The sequence below is a fragment of the Vulpes vulpes genome, chromosome X (assembly GCF_048418805.1).
Source record: "Vulpes vulpes isolate BD-2025 chromosome X, VulVul3, whole genome shotgun sequence".
NCBI classification, from domain to species: domain Eukaryota; kingdom Metazoa; phylum Chordata; class Mammalia; order Carnivora; family Canidae; genus Vulpes; species Vulpes vulpes.
In genome coordinates this window covers 119,011,507-119,035,728 of record NC_132796.1, presented here as the reverse complement: position 1 = coordinate 119,035,728, position 24,222 = coordinate 119,011,507, and the positions used below count along the sequence as shown (strand labels likewise).

Below are 24,222 nucleotides of genomic sequence, written 5' to 3'. Positions count from 1 at the left end.
TAGGGGACGAGTAGGTCAATGTGCAAAGCCTTGGGAGGGCAAAGATGAGCAATGGAAGCCAGAGACTTCCTGGGCCCAAACTCCATTCCAATCTGACAGAGAATAAACACAACAACCCATAAGTGTAATTGCTATCATGTATATTTATTTTCTCCTTTTGACTATTTACACACCTTTATTTTGGCATACTTTTCAGAAACATAATTTGATGTTTCTTCATGTTTTCCTTCTTTGAAGTCCAGACTGGTCAAGGTCTTTTTCATGCAACACTGTACATTTAATGAGGACAAAGAGGCTGGGTCATCTTGGGGGTAGGGGGTGGTCTCTGATGTTCTGCACCCTTCTGCAGGTCAGGCCAGTAAGACATGTGGGTCTTGGTCCTCCTCCTCTCTTGGTTTCCTTGAAGACGTCCATGTTTGTGGTTTTACTGTATTTCATTTGCCTCAGAATGGCACTGCCTTGCCTGTGCACTGAAGAACTCTCTGGCACTGCCCAAAGTCAGGCACTACAGCCAGTTTCACTACACTCGGGCACCTCCAGTTCTGCTGATGACCCCTGACCCCAGGGATGCAGTCTGGCAAGATAGTGGGTGCAAAGTCTCACGCACGTTGACAGAGGTGACCCTGACCAACCGGGGCTATTTTATAATTGAAATATATCAGAGAGATACTGTAACACACTCCCCCCCACCCTGAAAACCCAACACTGATAATAGAGATTTCATATGGATCACAGGATACTACACAACAAACACAAACACACTGCACTTTCAATAGAAGTCACGATTTCCTCTGATGCTCATCACCAAGGCAGGGTACCATGCAGGTTGATAGCTGAGCAAATGCATTCATTAGTTAATAGCTCAAAGGGTTAGTTCTTTTATGTACAGAATAAAGAAACCTCATTAGGAATGGCCACAGTCTCAGCAAAACTCAGTTCTAAATATGCAAAGACCTCACTGCCTTGCTATTAACAAGATGACACGGGTTGTATGAATACATTTTACAAGTTCCAGTAAGAACCAAAAGATCATCCGTTATCTCTGTAAAGGCACCCCACAGTGGCAGATGGAACGGGCAAAGAGTGGCAGGAAACGTGTCACACGTCCTCACAGCAAGAGGACACTCTGAAGAGACAGAGGGTGTCCTTCCTGTGGTAGTGCAGGAAAAGGAATTCTAGGGACAGAGTTAATGGGATAGCCCATGTGAAGAAAAGAAAGGAAACGTGGGTAGGAAAGCAAAGTGAGGGGTGCTCCATCCCAGGCTCAACAAGACACTTCTTTCACCTGAGCTCCAAATGATTCTCACCATAAGCACTCTCTGATTGGCTGGGGCTGAGAAAGGCTCTGTGCACTGGACCCCCAAGAGTGCCCTGCCAGATGCTCTGCACTTCCAGAGTTACCTGGTGCTAGATGAGGCGTGGGAGGGGATGGAGGCAGCTGGCTGAGGATGGGGCTCAACGATGACGCTGACGACAGAACACACACAGAACACGGCAAGGGGAGATTTGGCAATCTGCAGGCTAGAACGATCAAGTCCATGATGAACGACTCAGAAGCTTCGAACTTCCGCAAAGGTGTCATTGCCAAACCTCCACCTCACCTTGACACTTAACCTCACACGGTGTGAGTTGCAGTCGAGTTTGACTGTTCTTGTTGCAGCACTTTAGGGCAAGATGTTCTTTTTAAGGTATAAATATTTTATCTAGCTACATGGATCTACAGAGATATTTACAACTGGCCTCTCCACCCCCTCCTCTGAGCTCTGAAGCCTTCCTGTGCATTGATGTGAAATACATCTTCAAACCTACTTTCTGGTCTCCACTGCTCCAATCTCTCTGTATGCCATCACCCCAAATAAATGGCTCAATTCCCACAGGGCTCCAAGGCTCCCCAGGGTCCTGGAAACTCAGATCCCAATCAACCGACCAACGTTTAGGCTCCAGGAAGCAAGTGTTTCAATAGCCATGATGGGAGCCTCAGACGTGGGGTCATTTCTCTCCTTCCAACCTGCATCTTCCTGTGAGAGGTGTCCAAAAAGAGAGACGAGCTTAGACATTTCAGTGGCAACTTCTTTATTTTTAGCTGTTTTGTGTGTGTGCATGCACACAACTAGGAGGGTGATCGTGTGTGACTGTGCATGTGAATATGTATGTGGCTGTGAGTGTAAATGTGTTTGTGTATACATCCATTTAGTGCTGAGGGTGAGTGCCCACATGTGTATACATGTATGTGTGACTGTGTAAGTCTCTCTGGCTGTGTATGTGTAGGAGGCTCTATTTGTACCTTGTGTGTATAGAGAAGAAGACACGAGAAGCTGGGCTGATCTAGGTAGTCAGCCCCTGGGGCTCCTCTGCACCTCACTCCTTGGTGAATCCTCTCACTCTTCTGACAATCTCTTTCCCTAGAGAGGGTGGGAGGAGGGACTCCTGGATTCCAAATCCATCATGGTCCCAAGATGCAGGATGGGTTACTATAGTGCTGTGACCCCGAAAGGACCCATCCCCACGGTCCATACCTGCAGCCCTCTCCCAGGCACTTCTGGTTCTCTGCATCCGGTGTTGCAGTTGATTCCCCTGGGCTATTTCCTCACATCACCCACCTGCTTTTGGCTGCCTTCAGCCCCCACACGTGTCGGGCTTACAATATGATTGCAATAAGGGGATGAGTTATAAGGGCTATATACAACTCCCTCTCCAGTTCTTGTGCTTTCCCCACCCATTGTCTACATCATGCATCTGTTCTTGATGCATCTTCAAGGCATGCCCTCGGCCCTCCCTTGGCCAACCCCTGCCTTTGACCTCAAACATGTCATTCCAGGACAAACAAAGCACAATGCTCTGTGCTTCCAGCTTATCCCATGTTTGAGCACCTCCTACCTCAAGGCACTAAATTGTCACTTCCTGGGACCACATTCACTTCTCCTGTGTCTTCTGTCCAGGAGACAGCACAGATGGGTGGAAGGAGGAGAAGAGTGGATGGGGACCGGGAGACACTGCTCCCTGGAACAGGGAATTGGAAAGGAACAGTCAGTTAACCAGCCCGGCCAAATAAGGCCCTCCCCCACTTATATGGGAACAGGCCAAAGGAAATCAGGTGGTTCTAGAAGAGCCACCAACAGGAAATATATAGGCTCTCAGGTGTATTTCCTTTCACACTTATTCAAATCAGATAAATAAATTTGAGTATGCACATATGCTCCCACACACACACAGCATATACCCATGTGTGTACACACAAGCACACACACTCTTTCATAGGGGTGTGCACACACAAACATGCACCACATGTTGTTATATATACACTCTTATACACACCAATATAGATTTACACTGATATACATAGGTCTGTACAGCTTCTCAAATGGTTGTATGTACATAATTACCTTGATGCACACATGCACTCAGGTATACACAGAAACACAAACACAGAAACACAATCAAGAGGGGAGGTGGCTGAGGGGCTGCAGGAGAGGCTGCCTGGGCAGGAAGGAGAAACATAGGCTGAGCGCTTGGCAAATCTTATTCTCCCATGGCCTCTACTAATGAGGTGGAGCTGCCAAGAACACTGGGGTGCAGGCTACTTTCTGTTTCCCTTAGCCGCCTCACTGGGTGGGCGGTGGCTGTGTTCCACGTGCTGGGTTCACGCTCAGTGGCTGGTCACTGGTCACTTCCTGCTGTTCCAGGTGCTATAGAATGAGGTCTGGTGCCTGGCAAATAAACAGAACCTGATGGAGCACCCCCATTTGTAAAGATGGGGAGGAGAGAGGGGAGCACTTCAGTTGAGAGAGTTAAGAGGATAAGAAGAGAGAAGAGCAAGTGGAGTGACTCTACCACTTACTAGCTGAATATCCTGAAGCATGATACATAAACTCCATTTTTTCCCCTTGGAACACTGGGGACAATGTGCTCTGCCTTCCCTGGCTACTGGGCTCCTGTGAGGGTGTAACAACGTGATGGGTCAGTGAGCTTGTTGACATTTGCTATGCACTAGACACACGGGATTACTATAGAGATTCACAACAATTGTTCGTCTGCTATTCTAGATCAGGTGACGAAAGAGCAAGTCAAAAATTTCCTGACCCTAGTCTCCATTTGGCAAGTGCTTGCTCTGTGACTAGTGATCAAGTCAGCATCCGACCGAAAGATGTACCCCATCTGTACTGTCAAGCACTGTGAAGCAGAAATATAGACAAGAGAAGGTCCAATCCCTTCAATGATGTCAGTTCAATCTGGGAATCTCCAACTTGACCTCATCACCCCTGCAAGCTCCTGCTGGAAACATGATCTGTCACTCACTCTGACATCTCACTCAGTACCCCTACTCACCCACACTCCATTTCCAACCCCACACCACAACACTGCATTCAAAACATAACAGAAGAAAATAGTGAGGAAGAGGCACTTTCAAGCCATGGCTAATCCTTCCCCTGTGTACCCTTGCTCAACCCAGCTGGACTTTCTCCTGTCAGGGGGTGAACAAGGACCATAATCCTTAGGAAGGAAAAACAGAAGTAAAAAAGTAATGAAAAAGAAAAAAAAATCCAATACCTCAGGGAGGGGTGCAGAAAACCCCCCCAGAAATATTCATGCACAGGGCTTGGATCCTTCCTCTGTCTCCCACCCTGGCTTTGTCCTCCAAACATTTCTAGGGGCTTTTCTGTGCTTCAGAGGTATTGGAAGGCTTTGAAAAGGTGATAGTCTTCTAGCAGAAAAGGAAAATCAATGTGGTATTCACCTCCAACTCCTCTTCAATCCCTTTCCTTCCAGCCAGAACACATCCTTTCCAACTACTTCCCACCTCATGTTTATAAAGAGAAAGGCAGAACTTATTCAACTGCCCAAATAACCAGAAAATAAAATGAAGAAAGAAGGCAAAATGGAATTGAGAGGAACCATGAAGGGGCACTATGGGACTAATGGAGATGATATGCCCAGTAGACAATGTTGAACAACACAAAGGCAAGAGGGAAGAGGATCCGGGACCACTTGTCGACCTTAGGGACATAGTCAGGGTCAAAGAGCTTGGAGGAGAACCCTTCGGTGAAGGAACACCCAGGACTTGGGGGGCAACTGTCATCAGACTCGGAGTTACTGTCCTTGCGTCGGTTAAGGCGCACAAAATTCTTAGCATCAGGCCTCCAGTTGTAAAGATCATACCTGAGTTGCTTCTCAAGGTCAAGGTAGCCACTCTCAACTCTGATGTCATCAGGCAAGCTACGGATCTCATCAAGGTTGCTACGGATCTCATTAAGGTTGCTACGGATCTCATCAAGGCTGCAGCTTGCTTCCCGCACACGCCTGTGGCCGTAGAGCAGCAGAGGCCTCCCACTAGGGATATGGACAGGACTCTCATCCAAGCTGAAGTTCTCTTCAGGGTCTTCTGGGTCACCGATCTCAGCGTGGTCATGGGCCTCAGCAAGGTTGCGGATTTCAGTAGGAGTAACATTGTCATCGTTCTCAAAACCATTAACGTGAATGCCATACCTGTGTGGGGCCTGCTCTGGGGTGGAGGGGAGATCGCTCAGGCTTTCTCTAGAGGCCAGCGAGGCCAGCTCTGAGAGAGAAGACAGTGAGCTGAGGCTTTCTGCAGTGGCCAGTGGGGCCTGCCCTGGGATGGAGGTCAAAGAGCTGAGGCTTTCTAGGCTTGCCAGGCAGGCCCGCGCCGGCCTGGATGACAGAGAGCCACTTTCATCTTCTATGCTAATCTGGTCTTCCCTCAAGGAGATAGTAGACACATTTATGGCATCAGGATTTGCAAGCCCTACATGAATAAGCACTGGTGGTGGGGAGGGAGGAGGAGAGAGAGGGCTTTCCTCATCAACAGTTGCAATGTGAGTGTCGATCTCTTCCACTGACAGAATCATCTCTTCCTGGGATCTTCGGTGTGCAAAGGGCTGAGGAACAGGACCAAGAAGCTATTAGCATGTAAGGGAAATCCACGGGGGCTGCCAAGCCTGCGTTTCCTTGGGGCAGCTGCTCTCCCTGGAGTGCTATGCAGTGGATAGAGACAAGGCCTCCTCGAGCAGATGTGGTTGGGCTTCCTGTGAAGGATGGGGGTACCGCTGGCCATGAATGTACTGCCGGCAACGAGAGCCTGAGCGTGGCATGGCTTTGGGAATTGAAAGAGCAAAGGATGGAGGGGTAGGCCAACCCCTTTGGTGTCTTTCTCTTCCTTTCAGTCTCCCTATGGTCCCCTTCCCTCTGGTTCTGTCACCTGCCCTTGAAAGTATACTAAGTGGACTGGATTTGAGGTCAAAAGGTCTGGGAAAATCTAGTTCTGCCACTTACTGCCTGGTGACCTTTGGACAATGATTTAACCTGTTAAGGAGTGATGATAGATTGTTCTAGTTCTTTGTTATCTGATGTGTGTGTGTGTGTGGTGCAAGGATTAAAGGAACCAAGAGATGTGAAAGGGTCAAGGGTTAAGTTTAGGCATAAGAGGTGCCTAATCCCTCCCTAATCAGGGAAAGCTGAAAAAACCAAACCTGCAGCATTACTTCCCGGTATCGGTAGCGGGCCATGACTCTTCGGGCTCTCCTGCGTCGCCTTTGGTTGCGCCGGGATCCTCCTCGGCTGTAGTAAAGATAGTTGATGTAGACATATTCCAGCAAGGACAGGAACACGAATAAGAAGCAAACGACCATATAGATGTCGATGGCCTTAATGCAGGCAACTTGGGGGAGTTTATCCCGCAGATGTGAGTTGATGGCGTTCAGGATGAGCATTGAAGTCAGACCTATAAAGAACATGGCACAGGATTAGCCTCCTCAAGTGGCTGAAGTTCTGGGTGAGCCAAGAGGCCCCCGTCCCACAGGAAGGATGTATCTCTGGGGTGGGGAGGACCCTCAGCTAAAGGCCTTAGGCTCTCTAGGCCCGGGGACTTGGCACTCTCTTTGCTCTTCCTCCCCAGCTTTATACTTGGCCCACGCTTTGATGATTCTGTGACTTTCTCATTAGAATTAAGTCCAAAATCTCCAGCCATGGTTTCACAGTGACTTACATCTCCAGCCTCTTTTGCCTTTCAGTACGTAGGCTTTCCTTTAGCTCATGTCCCTCAGAAAGGTTTGTGAGCCCTTAAAATATTACCCAAATCTTAAAGGCTCAGTCCAACATGTGCTCCTAAAGAAGGAGGCTGAGGAGTCTGCCCCAAAGATGGTGAAGGATAAACCAGACCTGGACATGGGGCACACTGGGTCCATAGAAACTTGGGAGCTGATTCTGTAGGCCCCTCCCAGGTATTGCTCAAAACCACCTGGTTCTCCCCATTGCTGGGACAGGAAGTTCTAACTGCTTAAACTGGAATTTCGAGGTCTTTCCCAGTTGGCCCTCCTGTCTCTCTGCGACTCTTCCTACTTCCCCAGCTTCTGCCCCAAGCACCCTGGGATGTCCTCCCCTTTTAGGACCCCTGTGCCTTTTAATAGTGATTTCCTGTTTTACTGAATGACAAGTCTTATGCCTCTGCGTCCTGCAAGTCTTGAAAACCCAGTTTGAGCAATACTTTTTTGGTGCACTTTTAGCCAACAAGACCTGGTCATTTCCTCCTTTGGCATCTCACAGTATCTATCCCAGCATCCCACTAGACACCCATTGAGGGCAGCTTCTCTGGAAGTCTTCTACTGCCATTTTGATGGGCATTTTGATATGTTGCTTAATCAACGTTTGTTATATTGCATTTCTGATCTAAATGTATGACTTGTTCATTCATGCATCCAGCAAATAATGATACTTCAGGGCCAACAGGGCAAGATCCCAGCCCTGATGTTTTTTTCACATTTGTCTCCAACATCGGGCTCTCTGTTGGGGACTTGCTAAGCCCCTGGTTATAAATGCCTGCTGGGCAGGCACCATATTGCTTCCTTGCCTGTGCAGTCACACACCATTCCAAGTATTCCTCTCTTACTCTCGACTTTTTTCTGAGCAAGATCATCCAAGTTCCTCCCTGGGACGAGGACAGGACCTACCAACTGTCACCCTGGCTGCAGAGGATTCATAGTTCATCCAAAATGATATCCAAGAGACGACAGTGGTAAGAACAGTAGGCCAATAGATCTGCACAAGGTAGCTGGTAACTTCCCTCTGGACCAGGAACCTCAGTATCAGGCGCACATAGGAACCTGGCAAGGAGACACAATGGTATTAGGGTGGCAGGGCCGAGGGGATTTTCAGGGTGAAGTACAGGATGGAGGAGGGGAAGCCTCTAATATTCCAGCCTGGGCAATCTACCAATGTGACCCTATTTGCTGCCTTAAGGCCAGTGACCATGGCATGTCAGTAGGCCCATATGGCATGACAAGTCTGTTCTCTCCTCCTTCCTTCGTCACTTGTTTGATGTCAACTGGAGTTTTGAGATGGGGGATACAGGAAACATTTAAAAGATACAAACAGAGTGGGGAGAGGCTGACTCAGGAGAGGAGGCCTGTTTTTATCAGCAAGCACATGAACCTTTTGCACTCGTAGAGTGTCAACTGGGCCAAGCGCTCCCACACTGACTTCCTCATTTGAAGGGGCTTTTGGAAGGCATCCAGAGCCAGAAGGCAACAGGAAAGGAGGCAGCAGAGAGTGTAGAGGTCAAAGGCAGACAGATGTGCAGTTTACCAGGGTACCAAAGACAGAAGAAATGGGAGAGAAGATCACACCCACCTGTGTAGAAAAACACCTCTTTGCTGCTCATCGTCTTTCCCAGGAAGCTGAACTGAGGAATGTGCAGCTTCTCAGTCCCCTGGATGGCATTCCCATTGCCTTCCCAGTATAATACAATGTCTTCAACCGTGTAACCATCTGCAAGAGGGAGAGAGAGTTGGTCTGAGAAAGCAGGCATGGGCAGATTTCACGCCAGAGCAGTCTGTGGAATCCAAAGGATGGTCAGAACGTGCACTTTTGGAGCACCTTTGTGGTTTTCTGTGTCTGAGCACAAGGGAGGGGGGCACTTGGAAAGGAAGTCTCATTTAGAAATTTCTTAGCTAGGAAAGGAAGCAGAGTAAACAGATGTGCTCCTACCCACTGGCTTGTCCACAATGTCCCCGTGGGACTATTTATGCGTGAAAGGCCACTTTCTGCCAGATGCTACATATATACCTCTGTCTGCCTGCCTGCCCATCTACTGAAGAGCGAGAGAGTGGGGAGGCAGGGAGTAGGGGAGATAACGACCTCCTTCTCACTGTCTACTCCACCTTTGGAACCCCAGGTAGAACAGAGGCAGCCTCGGAAGATATACGTACAGCTCTCCACTTCCAGCTTGCAGGTCTGCTTGTCCAGAGGGAATTTCTGCAGATCCAAGGAACATGCTGCTGTGGTGGTAAGTCTGCAGAGGAAAAGCAAAAGGAAGGGAAAAGTGAGTCAAGGCTAGGCCAGCAGCTGCTCTTGAGAAAACTGCAGGGGTGTGGAGGAGAGAGGCGCTCCATGTCCTGACCCACCCAACACCTTCCCAAACTGCCTACCCTCGAGCTGGGTTGTCATTCCCTCCCTCTGGTTTTTTTCCCCTCCCTCTTCCTTTCCTTCCCTTCCTTCCTAGGGCTGAGCTGACTCACAGTTGCGCAGGGAGGAGAGGGCAGGTGTATGTGACAGGGAAACCAAGAGGTGTGGCAGGAGGCAAGGAACAGAGAGGTACAGCAGGAAACCACAGGGCAGTAGGATGGGAAAGGCCCTGGAGGAAACTGGATGGAGAGACAGGGAATGGACTTTCTTGCTGAAAAAGGAGCAAAACTGGCTAGAGCCAAATGGGCTGCACAGAAGCAGCTGAGGTACCCACTCTGACGTGGAATGCCTGTATGTGTTGTGCATGTAGGGATGCGAGCTGTAGCCCAGGCCCACCTTGGGCTCCGGGGTGGGAGGTGCTCCCACTGTGCTCTCCTCTCTCTGTGTCTGCCTATGCATGTAGGCCACCGGGGCCAAGCAAAACAACGGGAGTAGGTATAAATGGGTAGGAGGTATTAACATGTCTCAGGTGGGATATGGACTGTTGGGCAGGGGCTTCAAGTTGCCATGTGGTGGGTCTGTGACAGGAATCTGAGGAAGGATCTGGGAGGAGCTGGGGAAGTGAGACAAGTGACCCGCCACATAGAAGGAAGGCTAGACCTCGAAGTGATTTCCAATTTTCTTTTTTTTTAGGATTTTATTTTTTGTTTATTTTACAGAGAGAGAGAGAGAGAGAGAGAGAGAGAACACAACATGAGCAGGGGTAGCGGCAGACAGAGAGAAAGGGAGAAGCAGACTCGCCAATGAGCAGGGAGCCCAAAACGGGGCTTGATCCCAGGCCCCTGAGATCATAACCCGAGCCAAAGGCAGACGCTCAACCAACTGAGCCACCAGGTACCACAGTGATTTCCATTTTGTACACCGGGTAGGGTGTGTGTGTGGATGTGTGTGTCTGCCTGTCTGTCTGTCTGTCTGTCTCCCTTCTATGAATCGTCCATGCAGCATTTATCAGCTGAGGGCCCTTTTAACTGAAATAAGTATGACCAGTGACCTTGTTTCCTGCAAGCTTTGTTGTTCTCTGACTCTAGCACCTTGGACCATGGAGAGAGAGAGAAACAAAGGGATAGAGCAGGAGCACCCCAGAGGAAGAGAGACTCAGAGACAGAGGCTGAACCCTGGTGCAACTACCTCTTGGAGAAATTTTCTGAGCTCCGTTTATCTCTTATGCTTGTCTTAAGTGATGGTTTGTAAGAGATGATGCTGTGATGAGAGGCTCAGTGACCATATGCTGTGCTATAAATAAGCCAGTGAGGATTTCCAGTGTGTACACATCCTACGTGTAAGAGCCATAGACAACAGGCATAGTACCGCACACCCCGGCCCCCTGCATGATGCAAATATGACCAATGGCCGAGATTGAGCCCCTCTCTCCCTGAATGGGCTTCACCATTCATTTGTCTCCCTCCCTCACTCAATGGAAGAGGAAAGAAACAAATATAAATAACAGAATGTATAAAATGCATAAACGGTGGAGATAGAGCTCTTCGAATTGAGAAAATTGAGGAGGATTTCTTGACAAGGAGGGCATTGAAGTTACAGACTGAAGGATGGCCAAGGTGTGGGGACAGGGCAGCCAAGGATGGCTGTGAGAAACTCTGAAGGTTTCACTTTGACTACTGTGCAGGAGGAGTGAGGGGGCAGTGCAGGACAGACGTGGAAAGCCACGGGCTCCTTAGTGTGTCCCTTACGGTGCATTTATGGGATACGTGGTGGGAAGAAGGAAGCCTGCCAGGATGGTCGTCAAGGCCCTGAGGAAACTCACCGCATGCCATACCGCACCGTTCCATCCGGGTGAAGCTGAAACACGCGGTTTTCCACAGTCACATCATGCACAAAAGCATCCTTGCTATTTAGAAAGTAGCAGTCAGGCACCCACAACTTCTCCAGCATCCGATAGTCCAGGGTCAAGTTCAGGTCGGTCTCATGGTATGCTAAACGTGGATCTTTCCAGGTCTGATGGAAAAACATTGTGATCGTATAGTCCTGGAGAAAGAAAGGGAAATTCCAGTCATAAGTGAGCTCGTCCAATTTTCCATCCTCAAAGTGTGTGTGTGTGTGTGTGTGTGTGTGTGTGTATGCGCGCACATGCATGCAGGTGTACAAAATACATCACAAATACAGACGAGTATTGGAACATATACGAATGTTAGATGTTAAGAATAAACTGAACTTCATGTAATTAAACTCCAGGTTAAGGAATGACATATTACCAATAACTTTCAAGTTTCAGTGTGTTCCTTCTAGAGCATATTCCCCACACCTACCTCCCAGCAGTATCTGTTATCTTAGATTTTAGTGATAATAGCTCTATCGGTTTGTTAGAGTTTTATTTTCTATATAGGTATTTCTAGGAAACATATTGCTTGGATCTATTTTTAATTTTTTCCTCCAAATGGAATTACACTGCATGTATTCATAATTAGTTTCTTTCACTCAAAATTCTATTTGTGAAACTCATTTATGTTGATGTCTGTAATTAAAATCTGTTCACTTGCCCTGGAGAGACTATTCCCTTGTGTGAACACACAGTACACACCAAAATCAACATGAAATAAAAATTGTGATGTGAAAGTTCCCCTTTACCCCCTCACTGGGGGCAGATGAGAGTTCCCAATGCTCATGCCTGGCCAAGACTGGTACTGTCTGACTTTGGACTTTTGTCACTCTGGTGCATATGTAATGGATTCTTGCTCTGGTTTTAGTTTGCATTTCACTGATTCATAATAAAGTCTGACATATTTTCACATGTTTATCTGCCACTTTGTTATCTTCACAAAAGGGAAGTTCCTGTTCAAATTTTCTAATCATTTTTCTATTGTTTTTAAAATATTCTTATTAATGCCCAGGAATTATATAGATTTCCAAGAGCAGCTCTTCGTGTTGCATAAATCTTAGTCCACTCTGACTTATCCTTTTACACTTGTTATACTGGTTTTGTTGTCTGTTTTGTAAAACAGAAGTTCCAGAAGTCTTGGCTAGTTAGAATTTTAATATAGGGGAAATTTCCAGAATTTATTTGTATGGTTTCTGTTTTCCATGACTTTTTAAAAGAGTCCTGCCACAAAGACATAAAGACAATATTCTACATTCTCTTTTAAAAGTTTCATAAGCCTTTAACTTTTAGGTTTATAACTCATTTGGATTTTTTTTTTGTTCAAGGTGGCTGTAGTTTCTAAAAGTTACCATGTTCACTTATGTGGGCTCTGCCGCAAGTCAGAACAACTAGAGTTGGCTTATGACCATGCTCCTTGCCACATGTGCCCTGTCCCCAGACCCATTACTGAAGCTGACACACTTACCATAGTCATTTCTGAGATCTGCTCGATACTGGAGACATACATGGATACTCCCACGGGCACAGGGGCACCTATAACACAGGAAGACACTATTACATGCAGACTATGGGAAAGCCTGGACTCAGGAGCCAGACTGCCTAGCTTTGGACCCTCTTGCGACACTTACTAACTGTGCAACCTTGAATAAGTTATGTAACTTCTATACTGTTTTCCAGAGTGGCTGAGGTTCCTCCAAAAGTTACAAATAGGGCAGCCCCGGTGGCTCAGAGGTTTAGCACTGCCTTCAGCCCAAGGTGTGATCCTGGAGACCCGGGATCGAGTCCCACATCAGTCTCCCTGCATACAGCCTGCTTCTCCCTCTGCCTGTGTCTCTGCCTCTCTCTCTCTCTCTCTCAGTCTGTTGTGAATAAATAAATAAATAAATAAATAAATAAATAAATAAATAAACAAATCAATCAATCTTTAAAAAATGGTCAAATAAAAGAAAAAAAAGTTACAAATACAACTACCCTATGATCCAGCAATGGCACTACTCCATGTTTACCCAAAGAATACAAACAATACTCATTTGATGGGACACATGCACCCCAATGTTTATAGCAGTATTACCTACAGTAGCCAAACTATGGGACTGGCCCAAGTGTCCATCGACTGATGAATGGATAAAGAAGATGTGGTGTATATACAATGGAGTATTACTCAGCCATCAAAAATAATTAAATCTTGCCAATTGCAATGACATGGATGGAGCTAGAGAGTATAATGCTAAGTGAAATAAGTCAGAGAAAGGCAAGTATCATATGATTTCACTCATATGTGGAATTTAAGAAATGAAACAAATGAGCATAGGGAAAAAAGAGAGACAGAGGCAAACCAAGACATGGACTCTTAACTAGAGAGAACACACTGAGGGTGACCAGAGAGGATGAGCGGGTAGGGGGACAGGGATGGGCGAGATAGCTGATGGGGCTTAAGGAGGGCACTTGTGATGAGCACTGGGTGATGTATGGAAGTGTTCAATTGCTACATTATACACCTGAAACTCAAAGGATACTGTACGCTAACTGGAATTTAAATAAACATTACAAAAGTTACCTAACCTGTACAAACCTAAATTTCCTCATGGGTAAACTCAGAATAATGACAGCACTGATCTCATAATTAATGCAAACCAACCACTTAGAGCAGGGCCTGGCCATGACAGGATAAAAGGAAGGGGTCAGGGTGAGATAAAGAGAAAATAAGGAGATGAAGCACACTTTTTCTAAATGTTTTTGTGATAAAAACTCAAGAGCAATGAGCCCAAAAACAAGAGCTAAGGTTTGTGGTGTGTATGAGCATATGTGCATGAGTGTATGTGAGTTAATATGTGTCTTTGTGTGAATGAACATGTGTGTTGTGCACGAGTGTGGGTGAGTACATTCATGTGCATGAGTGAATGTGTGGTTGTGCTCATGAGCAGGTGAAGGTGTCATTGTGCACATGAGAGCATGTGAGTATATGAGTGAGAACGCATGCGCACATTTGTGTACTTAAGTGTGTTGTGTGGGAGTAAATATGTGAGCATTTGCATGCATGTAGGCATGGTGTATGAGAGTGAATGTGTGTGTTCATAGGCAAATGAACGTGTGTTCATGTATGAGCGTAACTGAGTGAATTGTGACTATGTGTGAATGTATGTAAGCTTGTTAATGTGCAAGGGAATGTTTGAGCATGGGTGTATTTGTGAGCTTATCTGTGTGTGTAAATGTGTGTGTGTGTATGTGAGCATGTCCATGCATAGAAGTGAATGTGTGTTCATATATGACTGATTCCATGAGTGTGCTTGTGTGCTTGCATACACTGCATGTAAGTGTGTAAGCATGTAGGCAGGTTGGTGCGTGGAAGTGAGTATATGAAATGTGTTCATGTGCAAGTGAACATGGGAGGTTTGTATTTGTGAGTTTGTGTGTGGGCAAATCTGTATGTTCATATATGTGAGCATGTTTGTGTGGGAGTCAATGTGTGAGCATGTACATGAGTGGATGTGACCATGTCTGTGTGTATAAATATTTAAACATTAAATATTTTAAGTGTTTTGTGAGAAAGTAAATGTGTGAGCATGTCTATAAATATGCTGCATTCATGTAGAAATGTGGGTGAATATATCAGTATTTTTAAGTGTGTTTGTGAGCTAGTACATGTGTGAACACGTATGTATTTAAGTGTATTTTGTGGGAGTAAATATGTGGGTTGTCTGTGAGCCTCTATCTATAAATGTATTCTTAAGCATGTCCACGTGTGAGTAAATGCACATTCATGTTTGTATGTGAAAGACACTTTTACGTGAGTGCATGTATGTTTGTGTGTTGAATGGATGTGTCTGTGCATCCATGTGTCTGAGCATATTCATGTGTAAGTCTGTGTGTGAGCATGTTAAGCCCATGTATGAAGGAATGTGTAAATGAAAGTGTTTGTGTGAGTGAATGAGAATGTAAGTGAAATTTTGTGTGTGACTGTGTCAGTGTGAGTGAGCATGTTCATTGTGTGAATATATTTGTGTGTGTGGCCCTATTTGTATACAAGTTAGAAGTGTGATCAGTGATCATGTTTACATCCTCACACTCATCATACTTATATATGTGGGTGTCTGTATGTAAGCTCATTTATATGCTTGAGTGGGTGTGTGTGAGCATGTTTGTGTGTGATTAAATGAGTGCACATGACTGTGTTGTGTGTAATTGAATGTGTGACCATACTGATGCACAAGTGAATCCATGAGCATATTCACGTGTGATCATGTGTCACTGTGCAGGGATGAGTGAATGTGTGAGCAGGTTAATGTGTGAGTGTTTCCACATGTGGATGTGAATGTGTGTTCCTGTGTGGGCACATTTGTGGGAATTGATAAATATGTGGACATGTTTGTGTCATGTTCATGTGTATGAGCAAGTTCCTCTGTGAGTGACTGTATTTGCCTGTGTGTGTGCAGTTATGTTAGTGAATGTGCATGTATTAGCACGTGGAGATCAGTTTATGTGTAAGCTCTTTTCTGCGTGTGGGTGAATGTGAGTGACTCATGTATATGAATGAATGTGTGAACGTGTTCATGTGTACATCCATGTATGTGAATATCCCAGCGTCTGTGTGTGCAAGTTGGTATGTATGTGAGTGAATTTCACAGTGTGTTTGTATATGTGAGCAAGTTGGTGTGCAAGTATAATGAACATGGGAGCAAAAGCAGGTGAATGTGTGTATGAATACATTTTTTAAAAGATTTTCTTTATTCATTTGAGAGAGAAGAAGAGTGCACGAGTGGAGGGGGGAGGGCAGAGGGAAAGGGACAAGCAAACTCCCCACTGAGCAGGGAGCTTGATCCCGGGACCCCAAGATCATGACCTGAGCGGATGTTGGACACCTAACTACCTGAGCCACTCTGGCACCCCTGTGTATGAATAAATTGTTGAGTGCATTTGTGAGAACATGCTCCTGTTGTCTGTGCATGTGTAAGGTGTGAGTGTGACTGAATGTGTGTCTATGTGAGTTTCTACCTCCTGGCTTTCTTTTTCTGTCCTAGGAGTTAGCACTGCCCACTCAAACGTGATAAAGGATGTGAAAATATGTAGTAAACTATACGGTGCAGTGGAAAAACACTTTTTTTTGTGGTTTCCTATTGGCTGAAAGCTGCCTTTACCTAGGCCCACAGCTAAGCCATTATTTTATATGTATCACACCACATCACTGCTAGGGGAACATGTGGGACACTTGCAACTTAGCCCACTGGCTTCACTGCAGGCTGACAGCCGAGAAACTGAGCTGCGGGCAGTCCGGGTGGCTCAGCGGTTTAGCGCCGCCTTCTGCCCAGGGCGTGATCCTGGGGACCTGGGATTGAGTCCCACGTGGGGCTCCCTGCATGGAGCCTGCCTCTCCCTCTGCCTGGGTCTCTGCCTCTCTCTCTCTCTTTCTCTCTCTCTCTCTTCTCTGTGTATTCTCATGAATAAATAAATAAAATCTTTTAAAAAATGTAAATTTAAAGAAGAAAAGAAACTGAACTGCAAAGAGGAAAAAGTGTTATTCCTATTCTAGTGCTTCAAAAAGTGACATGTGATGGGGCACTGGCATATGAATGGCAGCTGAGAAGTAAATGGGCCTCTCTGTGAGGGCGTAGCCCAGACTCCAGCACTTAGGGCTCCCGTGAATGATCCCTGGCAACACAAGTAGTGATAGGGGTTTCTAGAAATGTAGTTCTTTATTATTATAGCCTTTGAGGTTCCCTACAGGCGTTTAGAGGGTGGAAAGTATGTTCAGCAGGCAACGAGCCCTAGAGGGGCCAGGCAGCCATCCCTGCCCCCATTTCACTCTTGGGTCAGACTTCTCATCTTAGTGCCACTCAGGCAACCCCATCTCTTACAGTGGAATCCTGGGGACCTCAACCCTAAAGGGCCAGGAGGTAGCCCTGTCCAAGGGCCCCCAGTGGAAGAGGCATGTGGGAGCTGAAATGAAGTTCACATTCCCCTCACCAAGCCAGGAGTCCTGGCCTGGGGATGTAGCCTGCAGGAAGGACACCTGGGACTGTTTTCTAATTTACCCATCTAGAGGGGACATCTTGTGGGAGTTTAGCCAAGGTACCCCACAGAGGGGAACAAGAAGTTTCCAGATAAGGTGTCTAAATGCTATCTCTCAGGTGATGGTCTCAGCCTCACTTCCCATTGTTATCCCTCCTGATGGGCTCAGGAAGGCAGAAAGGGGTTAACCACTTCCTCCCTCTTGCAGGTTTTGCTACCACGAGTCCTTGTCTTCCCTGGCAGCCATCAGAGTAGGAGAGGAAGGACAGATAAATCAAGGAATGATGAAGATGTCCCACTCGTTCCCTTCCTCTAGGCCTATGCTAACAGCCAGGTGCTGAACCAGGTGAAGTCCCCAAGGACTTGCCATTGGTAACACTGTGGAATCCCCACCTCTCTCGCCCAGAAAGAAGCAACTGGCTCTTTCTCCTCCTCTTCCTCTGCCTCCTGAAGTGATAAGGTTCCCATAGCTTCATTACTGACCCACCCACCCTGACCAGTTAGGTGAGGCCTCTGTATCTGAGGTGTGTGTGTGTGTGTGTGTGTGTGTGTTTATGTCCTAGAATCTCAATTTCATTTGGACAGAAGGGAATTTGATTCTGTGTCTAGTGGGAGGCATTACAGGGAGTCCTGGGTTCCCCCAACCCTGAAGCCCCTGACCCAGGGTCCCATTGATTGACACCCCCACCCCCAGCCCATATAACAGCTGCAGACAGAGCATGTAGTGCCTCCTTCTCTCTAAATGCCGGGAAGTCATGCACTGTCCTCGCTCTACCACCTTCATCTACTATTTGGCCAAATCAGGGACCCATCTTTTGTCATATGGCCCAGGTGTACATGCCCATAAAGCTTAGTGTAACTTCGGAGGTTAGGCATCAGGTGTTAACAAATCCGAGTTAGTTCAGAAGACTATTGTGAGGTGCCCTGGAGATACTGTGGACCAGCCACACCTGATAATCCCCAGAGGCTGGGGTCCTTGCCCTTGCCCCCACCCCACCCCCATGCCTGCAGAGACTGCAACCTGAAAAAGTGCGAAGAGTATGCTTGGTGTACTTGACCAGCTGTTGGTCAGCGTTTGCTGAGAAGCGTGACCATGAGGAAGGGAGGAAGTGTAGTAGCAACTCCCTTGACAGCCACAGGAGTTTGGTGCAGCATTTCCAAAACCAGTGTCGCACAATGGGGTGCTGGCTGGGCCCAAGCATCTGGGAAAGAACCTGCCTTCTCCCAGCTCCACTCCAGCTTTCTAAGGTGCGGCACACACTCACCCTGGATCTGGGACTGCACCTTCTGTCCCCAGGCGACACCAGTTAAGCAGCCCGCTTCCAAAGCATGGGGCTTTGGTTTTCCTGGGGGCTCTCCAGGCAAATCACAGCGCCCCCATTGGTCTACCTCACTAGTGACCTCACTGGCTGTGTGCCCTTCAGCCCTTCAGTGTGGAGGTAGTTGTGAATTCCAGAGACCTCTATTCATATGTACCCAGGGGGACCATTAGCATTCATTAACCCTTTAGAGTATGTGTGTAGTTCTAACCCTTGCAGGAAGTGGAGTGCTTTCTCTAACTTAGCCACTCTGACTTTTAGCTCTTTCTCTGTTTCCTTTGGACAGAAATGTGACTAACTTTTCTTTAGCGTACCCCTCCTTTTGTCCGCCCTTGGTCTAGGTCTCCTGGATGGCTCCTGGGCCGAAGGATGCCACTCCTGTTCTGTGCGGTGGGAGGAGATTGGCTGTCCCTTCAAGCTGTGTGATTGAGCCCAGTCACCCCTTTCCAGGGGGGAGGATAGGTGGAATTCAAGTAGAAACTCATCTATTGGCTTCCCGTTTCAGTTTCTTGGTCATTTCTCTTTTCTGTGCTTGAGATCTCAGTGCTGGGTAAGGAGTTTGGATTATATTTGGCAGTTAAATAATGCCATCAAAAGTTTGAGAGGTAAGTGACAAGGCTGGATTTACAAAGATCACACCACAGTGTGTTGAATGAACTGAACTTGGTGGGAGCTGAAGGCTTTGGCTGAGGGGTGGCGGGGTACAAGTGCCCAGGACCCGAGTGGGAAAAGTAAACTAGACTGAGAAGATGGTGCCCTTAGTTTTGAACTAGCTAATCACTTTGCAAGTGTCCAAGGTGCAAAGAATGTGGGCTCAAGTAGAAGAATGCACGCCCCAGCCCCCAGAGATGGAGCAGAAAAGTCTGGCCTGTGAGACACAGCAGTTTTGTCTGTGGTTACTGCTTCTCCAGCCACACCAGGGAGTGCACTTCAGGCTGTTGTAAGGGAAGGGGCATAAGAAGGCAGAGAAGTGGGTGAAATTGCAGGGGTAGAGCAAAAGGCCTGGGGGTTGGGGGCCTCGAAGTGCTCTCGGGCAGCTTTTCCACAGAGTGGGGAAGGTGGGGTGTGGAGAGGCAAAAGTGTTGAGCCTGGGGAGTGCCACTGGTCAGCGTCCAGAGCAGGGCTTGTCTCCTTGCATCTGTCTCAGCTCTATTCCACCTAACACAAAGGCTTCTAGAATCTGGATACGTCTTACCTCCAAAATTTGGCCTCAGACGGACATCATAATTCGACAGGACCCTGTCCAAAATCTTGTGAACCACAGCTTCATTTGCACAATTTTTGCTGAAACAGAGAAGTCATTGGGAAATGCTGGTCATCAGTACATGCCACATTGCATCTCAGGGAACAAAGAACACCCCAGATGTCAACTTGCAAGGGCCTTCTTTTCTCCTCCACACATGCAGACATGTACAGTCATACATGTACCCGTCTCTCCCTGCTCCCCTCCCTCCCAACAGTGAGTCAGCCAGAAGCGCAGCAGTGACGCAGACTCCTTTTCCCCCCTCCCCCTCTTCCGCTGTTATCCAGAGAATGGGGCACAAAGACTGGATGCTTGTTACTGGGCAGGATTGGGGAGGGGGGGAATGAGGAGGGGAGAGTGTAGGGGAAGTGAAGGGGGGAGGGAGTGGGCAGCTTCCAGCCCTGAGATAAACACATTACTTCAACCCCTGAAGAAGCTCCATCTTGTCAACATCCTGAATGCAGCTTTCCAGGTCAGTGGGAGTGTTCCCAGGGACACCTGATGGCCTTTGGAAAAGTCATCTTCCACCCTCGGTGTCTTCCTGAGCTGAGCCAGCCCGTTTACATCCTCCAGCTTAGTCACATTTCCCCTACATAGGCTACGACTGGGCATTTTGTTGTCACGTCTATGTAAATCTTGTGCGTATACAACTCTGTGTATGAAGACTTGACATATGGCACATGACGCAGAGAGAGCCTTGCTCATGGAGCAGAGATTTAAGACCCTCACCCAAACAATTTTAGATTTCTGGGGCCCAAGGGCTGTTCTCAAAAAGACATAGCAGACCTCTCTCTGGCAAAGCATATGCTTCCAGCCTAGACGTGTTTTGGGTGAGCACATGTAAGTGGACCCATCCCAGCCCTGCAGAGAGCTGGCCTTTCTAGAAGTCTCTGAAGCTCATCCAATTCACCTAGATCTTCTGTGGGGCTCTTTTCCTCAAAAGGGGTTTGTGAATGAGAACAGGCCCTGGGCTTCACTAGGACTCTTAGGATGTTTGACGCATTGACCAGGGAAGGAACATCAGCCCCTGCAAATCTGAGTGTGTGTGTGTGTGTGTGTGTGTGTGTGTGTGTGTATGTCAGGGAGATGGAGAGGGAGAGGGGGAGAGAGTTCACTAGCGCAGTCTGGTATGTCGGGTGGAGGACATTGCAGGGCTGTCTGCTGGAACCTTGCCAGACTGCCCCCCCCCCACTTTTTTTCTGAATACATGTTCATTTCTGGTTTGTCATTTAAAAATCATCTTTCATGACAAAATTTCATTTTGCATCATTCCAAAGTGTACACATGTATTACTGTTGAATTAAAGCTACGCATTCCCGCCTGTTTAGTACCACACTTTACCCATTCGACAATGCTCAGGATCCGTAGCTCCTGCAAATACACATTTTTGTGTGATCTACATGTAAAGTCTGTTTGTTTAACATCTCTTCAGATATTTGCAGACCCAAACAAACTTGAAATCACACAGAAAAGAAAAAAACCCCAAACCTCGAATCCTCAAATGTTTTCACAGGAGTGCGTACAAAGCACACCCATCTCAAGCCACACGGCTAATAGGGTTATGTAGCCACTGATCCACTCTCTGGGCTCCGATGAGGTTGAGTCAATAATTTCTATCTGCGGCATCGGAAAAGGTCTCTCACCGCTCAACACACACGAACACACGCACAAGCTTCAGGGAACATTCTAAAATCCTGACTCAAACAGGTGTCTCTATGCTGTCTATGTTTTGTGAGTTGTCCATCACCCCGTACTGCCTTCCCCCCCCCATCCCACAGGTGCCAATGGATATGACTGGGGAAACCTGCCCGCGGCCTCGGTCCCGGGGGTGCGTGGCGGACCCCGCGGCGAGGGCATCGTCGTCCCCCTGCCCCCGGGGCTGCAGTCTGGGCACCTGCGGGGCTCCGCGAGGCGCCGCGGTAACAGGTGGGCTGAAGCACCCAGCTCTATGTCCCTCGCCGCCTGCACTCCCACCCACCGCTCCAGGGCCCCGCAGGCGGGACCCAGCGCCGGGGCTCGGCGAACCGGGTTCAGGTTACCCCAGCCCGCTCCGTCCAGGAGGCCCGGGGCCGCCCCCGGTCCCCGTCGCCGCCATGCCCGGGCTGGCGGCACCCGCTTACCAGTTGAAGAGGTTCAGGATGACTTCGGGCACGGTCGGGGAGAGCTCGAAGTGGAATTTTGGGGTGGGACTGGGCTCGCTGCCCTCCGCGAGCCAGGTCCTGATGAGGAGCAGGAGCACGGCGGCTCGCAGGATCCCCCTGATCCCCATGGCCACCCCGCGCCGGGCAGTGCGCGGCCGGGAGAGGGATGGGCTGCGGGAGCTGGGGAGGGGTCGCTACGAGTCTCTAAGGAGACGCGGCGACGGGCCGAGGCGCAGGCGGCGCGGGCTCGGGCTGGAGCCCAGAGCCCAGGAGCAGCAGCCCCGCGGCAGCTCTGCCCGACGCAGCCCCAGGGCGCACCCCGCCGCGGCGAAGTGCGCTCCGTCTGCGGCCGCTCGGGGCTGCGACTGGACTCCGGGCGCCGCGCCCCGCCGGCTCCGCCCACTCCGACGGCAGCGCCGACCCGACCAATCCGCCGGGGCCCGGGAGCCGCACAAAAAGGCGCGCGCGGCTGCCTCCGCCCGCAGCCTGCGCGCCGCGCGGCCCCCCGCCCCTCCGGGCCTCTGCAGTCGTCCCCAGGCCGGCTACAGACACTGGTAGGGGCGGGGCCGGGCCGGAGGAGGGGGGAGGGGGCGGGCTGCTGGGGGCGGGGCACAGGTCTGCGGCTTTGGGCCCCCAGGGCGTCTTCCCCTTCCTCTCTGCGAAAACGCCAAAGGTGGGTTTCTCTTGGAAGAGCGCGTGTCCAAGAGTTTGTTTGGGATTTTCGTTGTTGTTTGCTTTTTGCTTTTTGGTCTTTTGGGGGGCTTTTTTGCTGTTTGTGTTGGGGATTTTTTGCGGCGACAGGAGGGAGGCGATTTGAATGCCCTGGCTGCATGTGTGTTCTGAAAGAGCTGGACACAGCTGGAGATCTGAAAACATCTGTCTTGTCCCCCCTAGTAATCCCGCTTGCCTTGCCTCTGGCCGCAGTAGTGGGGCATCACCAGGGGGCTTTATGGCCGAGCTCTGGCCATGCGGGGGTGCCCCTCCCATCAGGCCGGACACTGGATTCCAGTGGCCCAAGAATTTCTTAAAGACTTTGATTTCTCGGAGTGCTCTTGGCACCAAGTTTAGGCGCCCAGGGAACTGGAAAGATTCACCAGCCAGGATCACTCTGAGATGTGACTCTGTCCCAGAGCCGGGGCACGCAGAGTGGAAGTGAGAGTCCAGGGTTGACACCTTGAAGGGGAAAGAAGACCAAAGAGCCAGTGTTTCGGATGTTCCAGGGAGGTAGCCTTCAAAGAGCAGTCCACTGCAATGCTTTTGCATTCCAGCTCCATAGTGTGGAAATGTTGGCATTTTGACTAGAGGGCTCCTATTCTTGTCACTACCTTGAATGCTGTCCTGTGAAACAAAAGGATGTCACAGGATAAGGAAATTACTTCACTCAATCCCCTCTGCCTTTCCCACCTTTGATACATGACAAAGCAAGTTCAGAAAAACAGCCCTTGAGCCCGTGGGCCAGATGGGCAATCAACAAATCGACTTCAGTCACCTTTACCAACAGTGAACCTCCTAAGGCATGCCATTGAGAAAAGTTGCGATGAAAATGAATTTGAAGGTCCCTCTTGGTTAGCTAGAACATTCACACAGAAATACAGCCCTCTTCCACTTTCGCTCAGTAATTGGTGAGGTGAGTTGGAACTGCTTGTACTCAGAAAAGCTTCAATCACCTGCCTAGCTGAGTGTTTCCCGCAGCCTTCTTAACCATTTTAGAATCAAACTTTTAAAGAATGAATATCGAAGCTCCCTGTCTTAAAGGCAGAGCACCCTCACACCTTCCTGTCTCATCTCCTTGTCCCCTCTTTCCCTTGCCATTGCAGCAAATGCTCGAGCCTTTCCACAAAGGTGCAGAAATAAAAAAAGGATGGTGGGATCCATATGTCTCTATCACATACAGATGTGGGTCAGTTGAACCCACCCCTGCTGCTGTTAGTTATGCCCCCATCCTCCCTGGTCACCCAGGCATCCTAGAAAAAAATCCTTGCTTGATAAACATGGAACGGCCATTCTAGGTCATTTTGTCCAAACATCCAGATTGTAATATAGGGAAACTGACGCCCGGAGAAGGAAAGGGGATTGGCCTGAGTTTACATAATAGTAGTGGCCCAAACCAGAATCTCTGTTTCTAAGTTTGCCTACTTCCCGATCGTTATTTTGTTTTTTGATGTGATACAACTTTGACTGGATATTCAGGCAATCGCCAGCAGG

General features: G+C 48.5%; 1 protein-coding gene across 2 annotated transcripts; it reads right to left on the bottom strand.

Moving 5' to 3' along the window:
- Positions 1-123: 123 nt before the first annotated feature.
- On the bottom strand, positions 124-22,419 carry GABRQ (gamma-aminobutyric acid type A receptor subunit theta). Of its 2 annotated transcripts, none has more exons than XM_025985868.2 (9): positions 21,997-22,419; positions 19,829-19,917; positions 12,774-12,841; positions 11,237-11,457; positions 9,219-9,301; positions 8,641-8,778; positions 7,962-8,114; positions 6,486-6,736; positions 124-5,894 (listed from the first exon to the last, which is right to left on the bottom strand). In XM_025985868.2, the coding sequence occupies exons 1-9, from the start codon at positions 22,143-22,145 to the stop codon at positions 4,914-4,916; spliced, it is 2,133 nt and encodes a 710-aa protein (XP_025841653.1). In that variant the 5' UTR covers positions 22,146-22,419; the 3' UTR covers positions 124-4,913. The 2 variants fall into 2 exon arrangements, with proteins under 2 accessions (XP_025841653.1, XP_072599698.1); XM_072743597.1 differs by having other exon boundaries at positions 6,498-6,736; positions 21,997-22,391.
- Between the last annotated feature and the right edge of the window lie 1,803 nt (positions 22,420-24,222).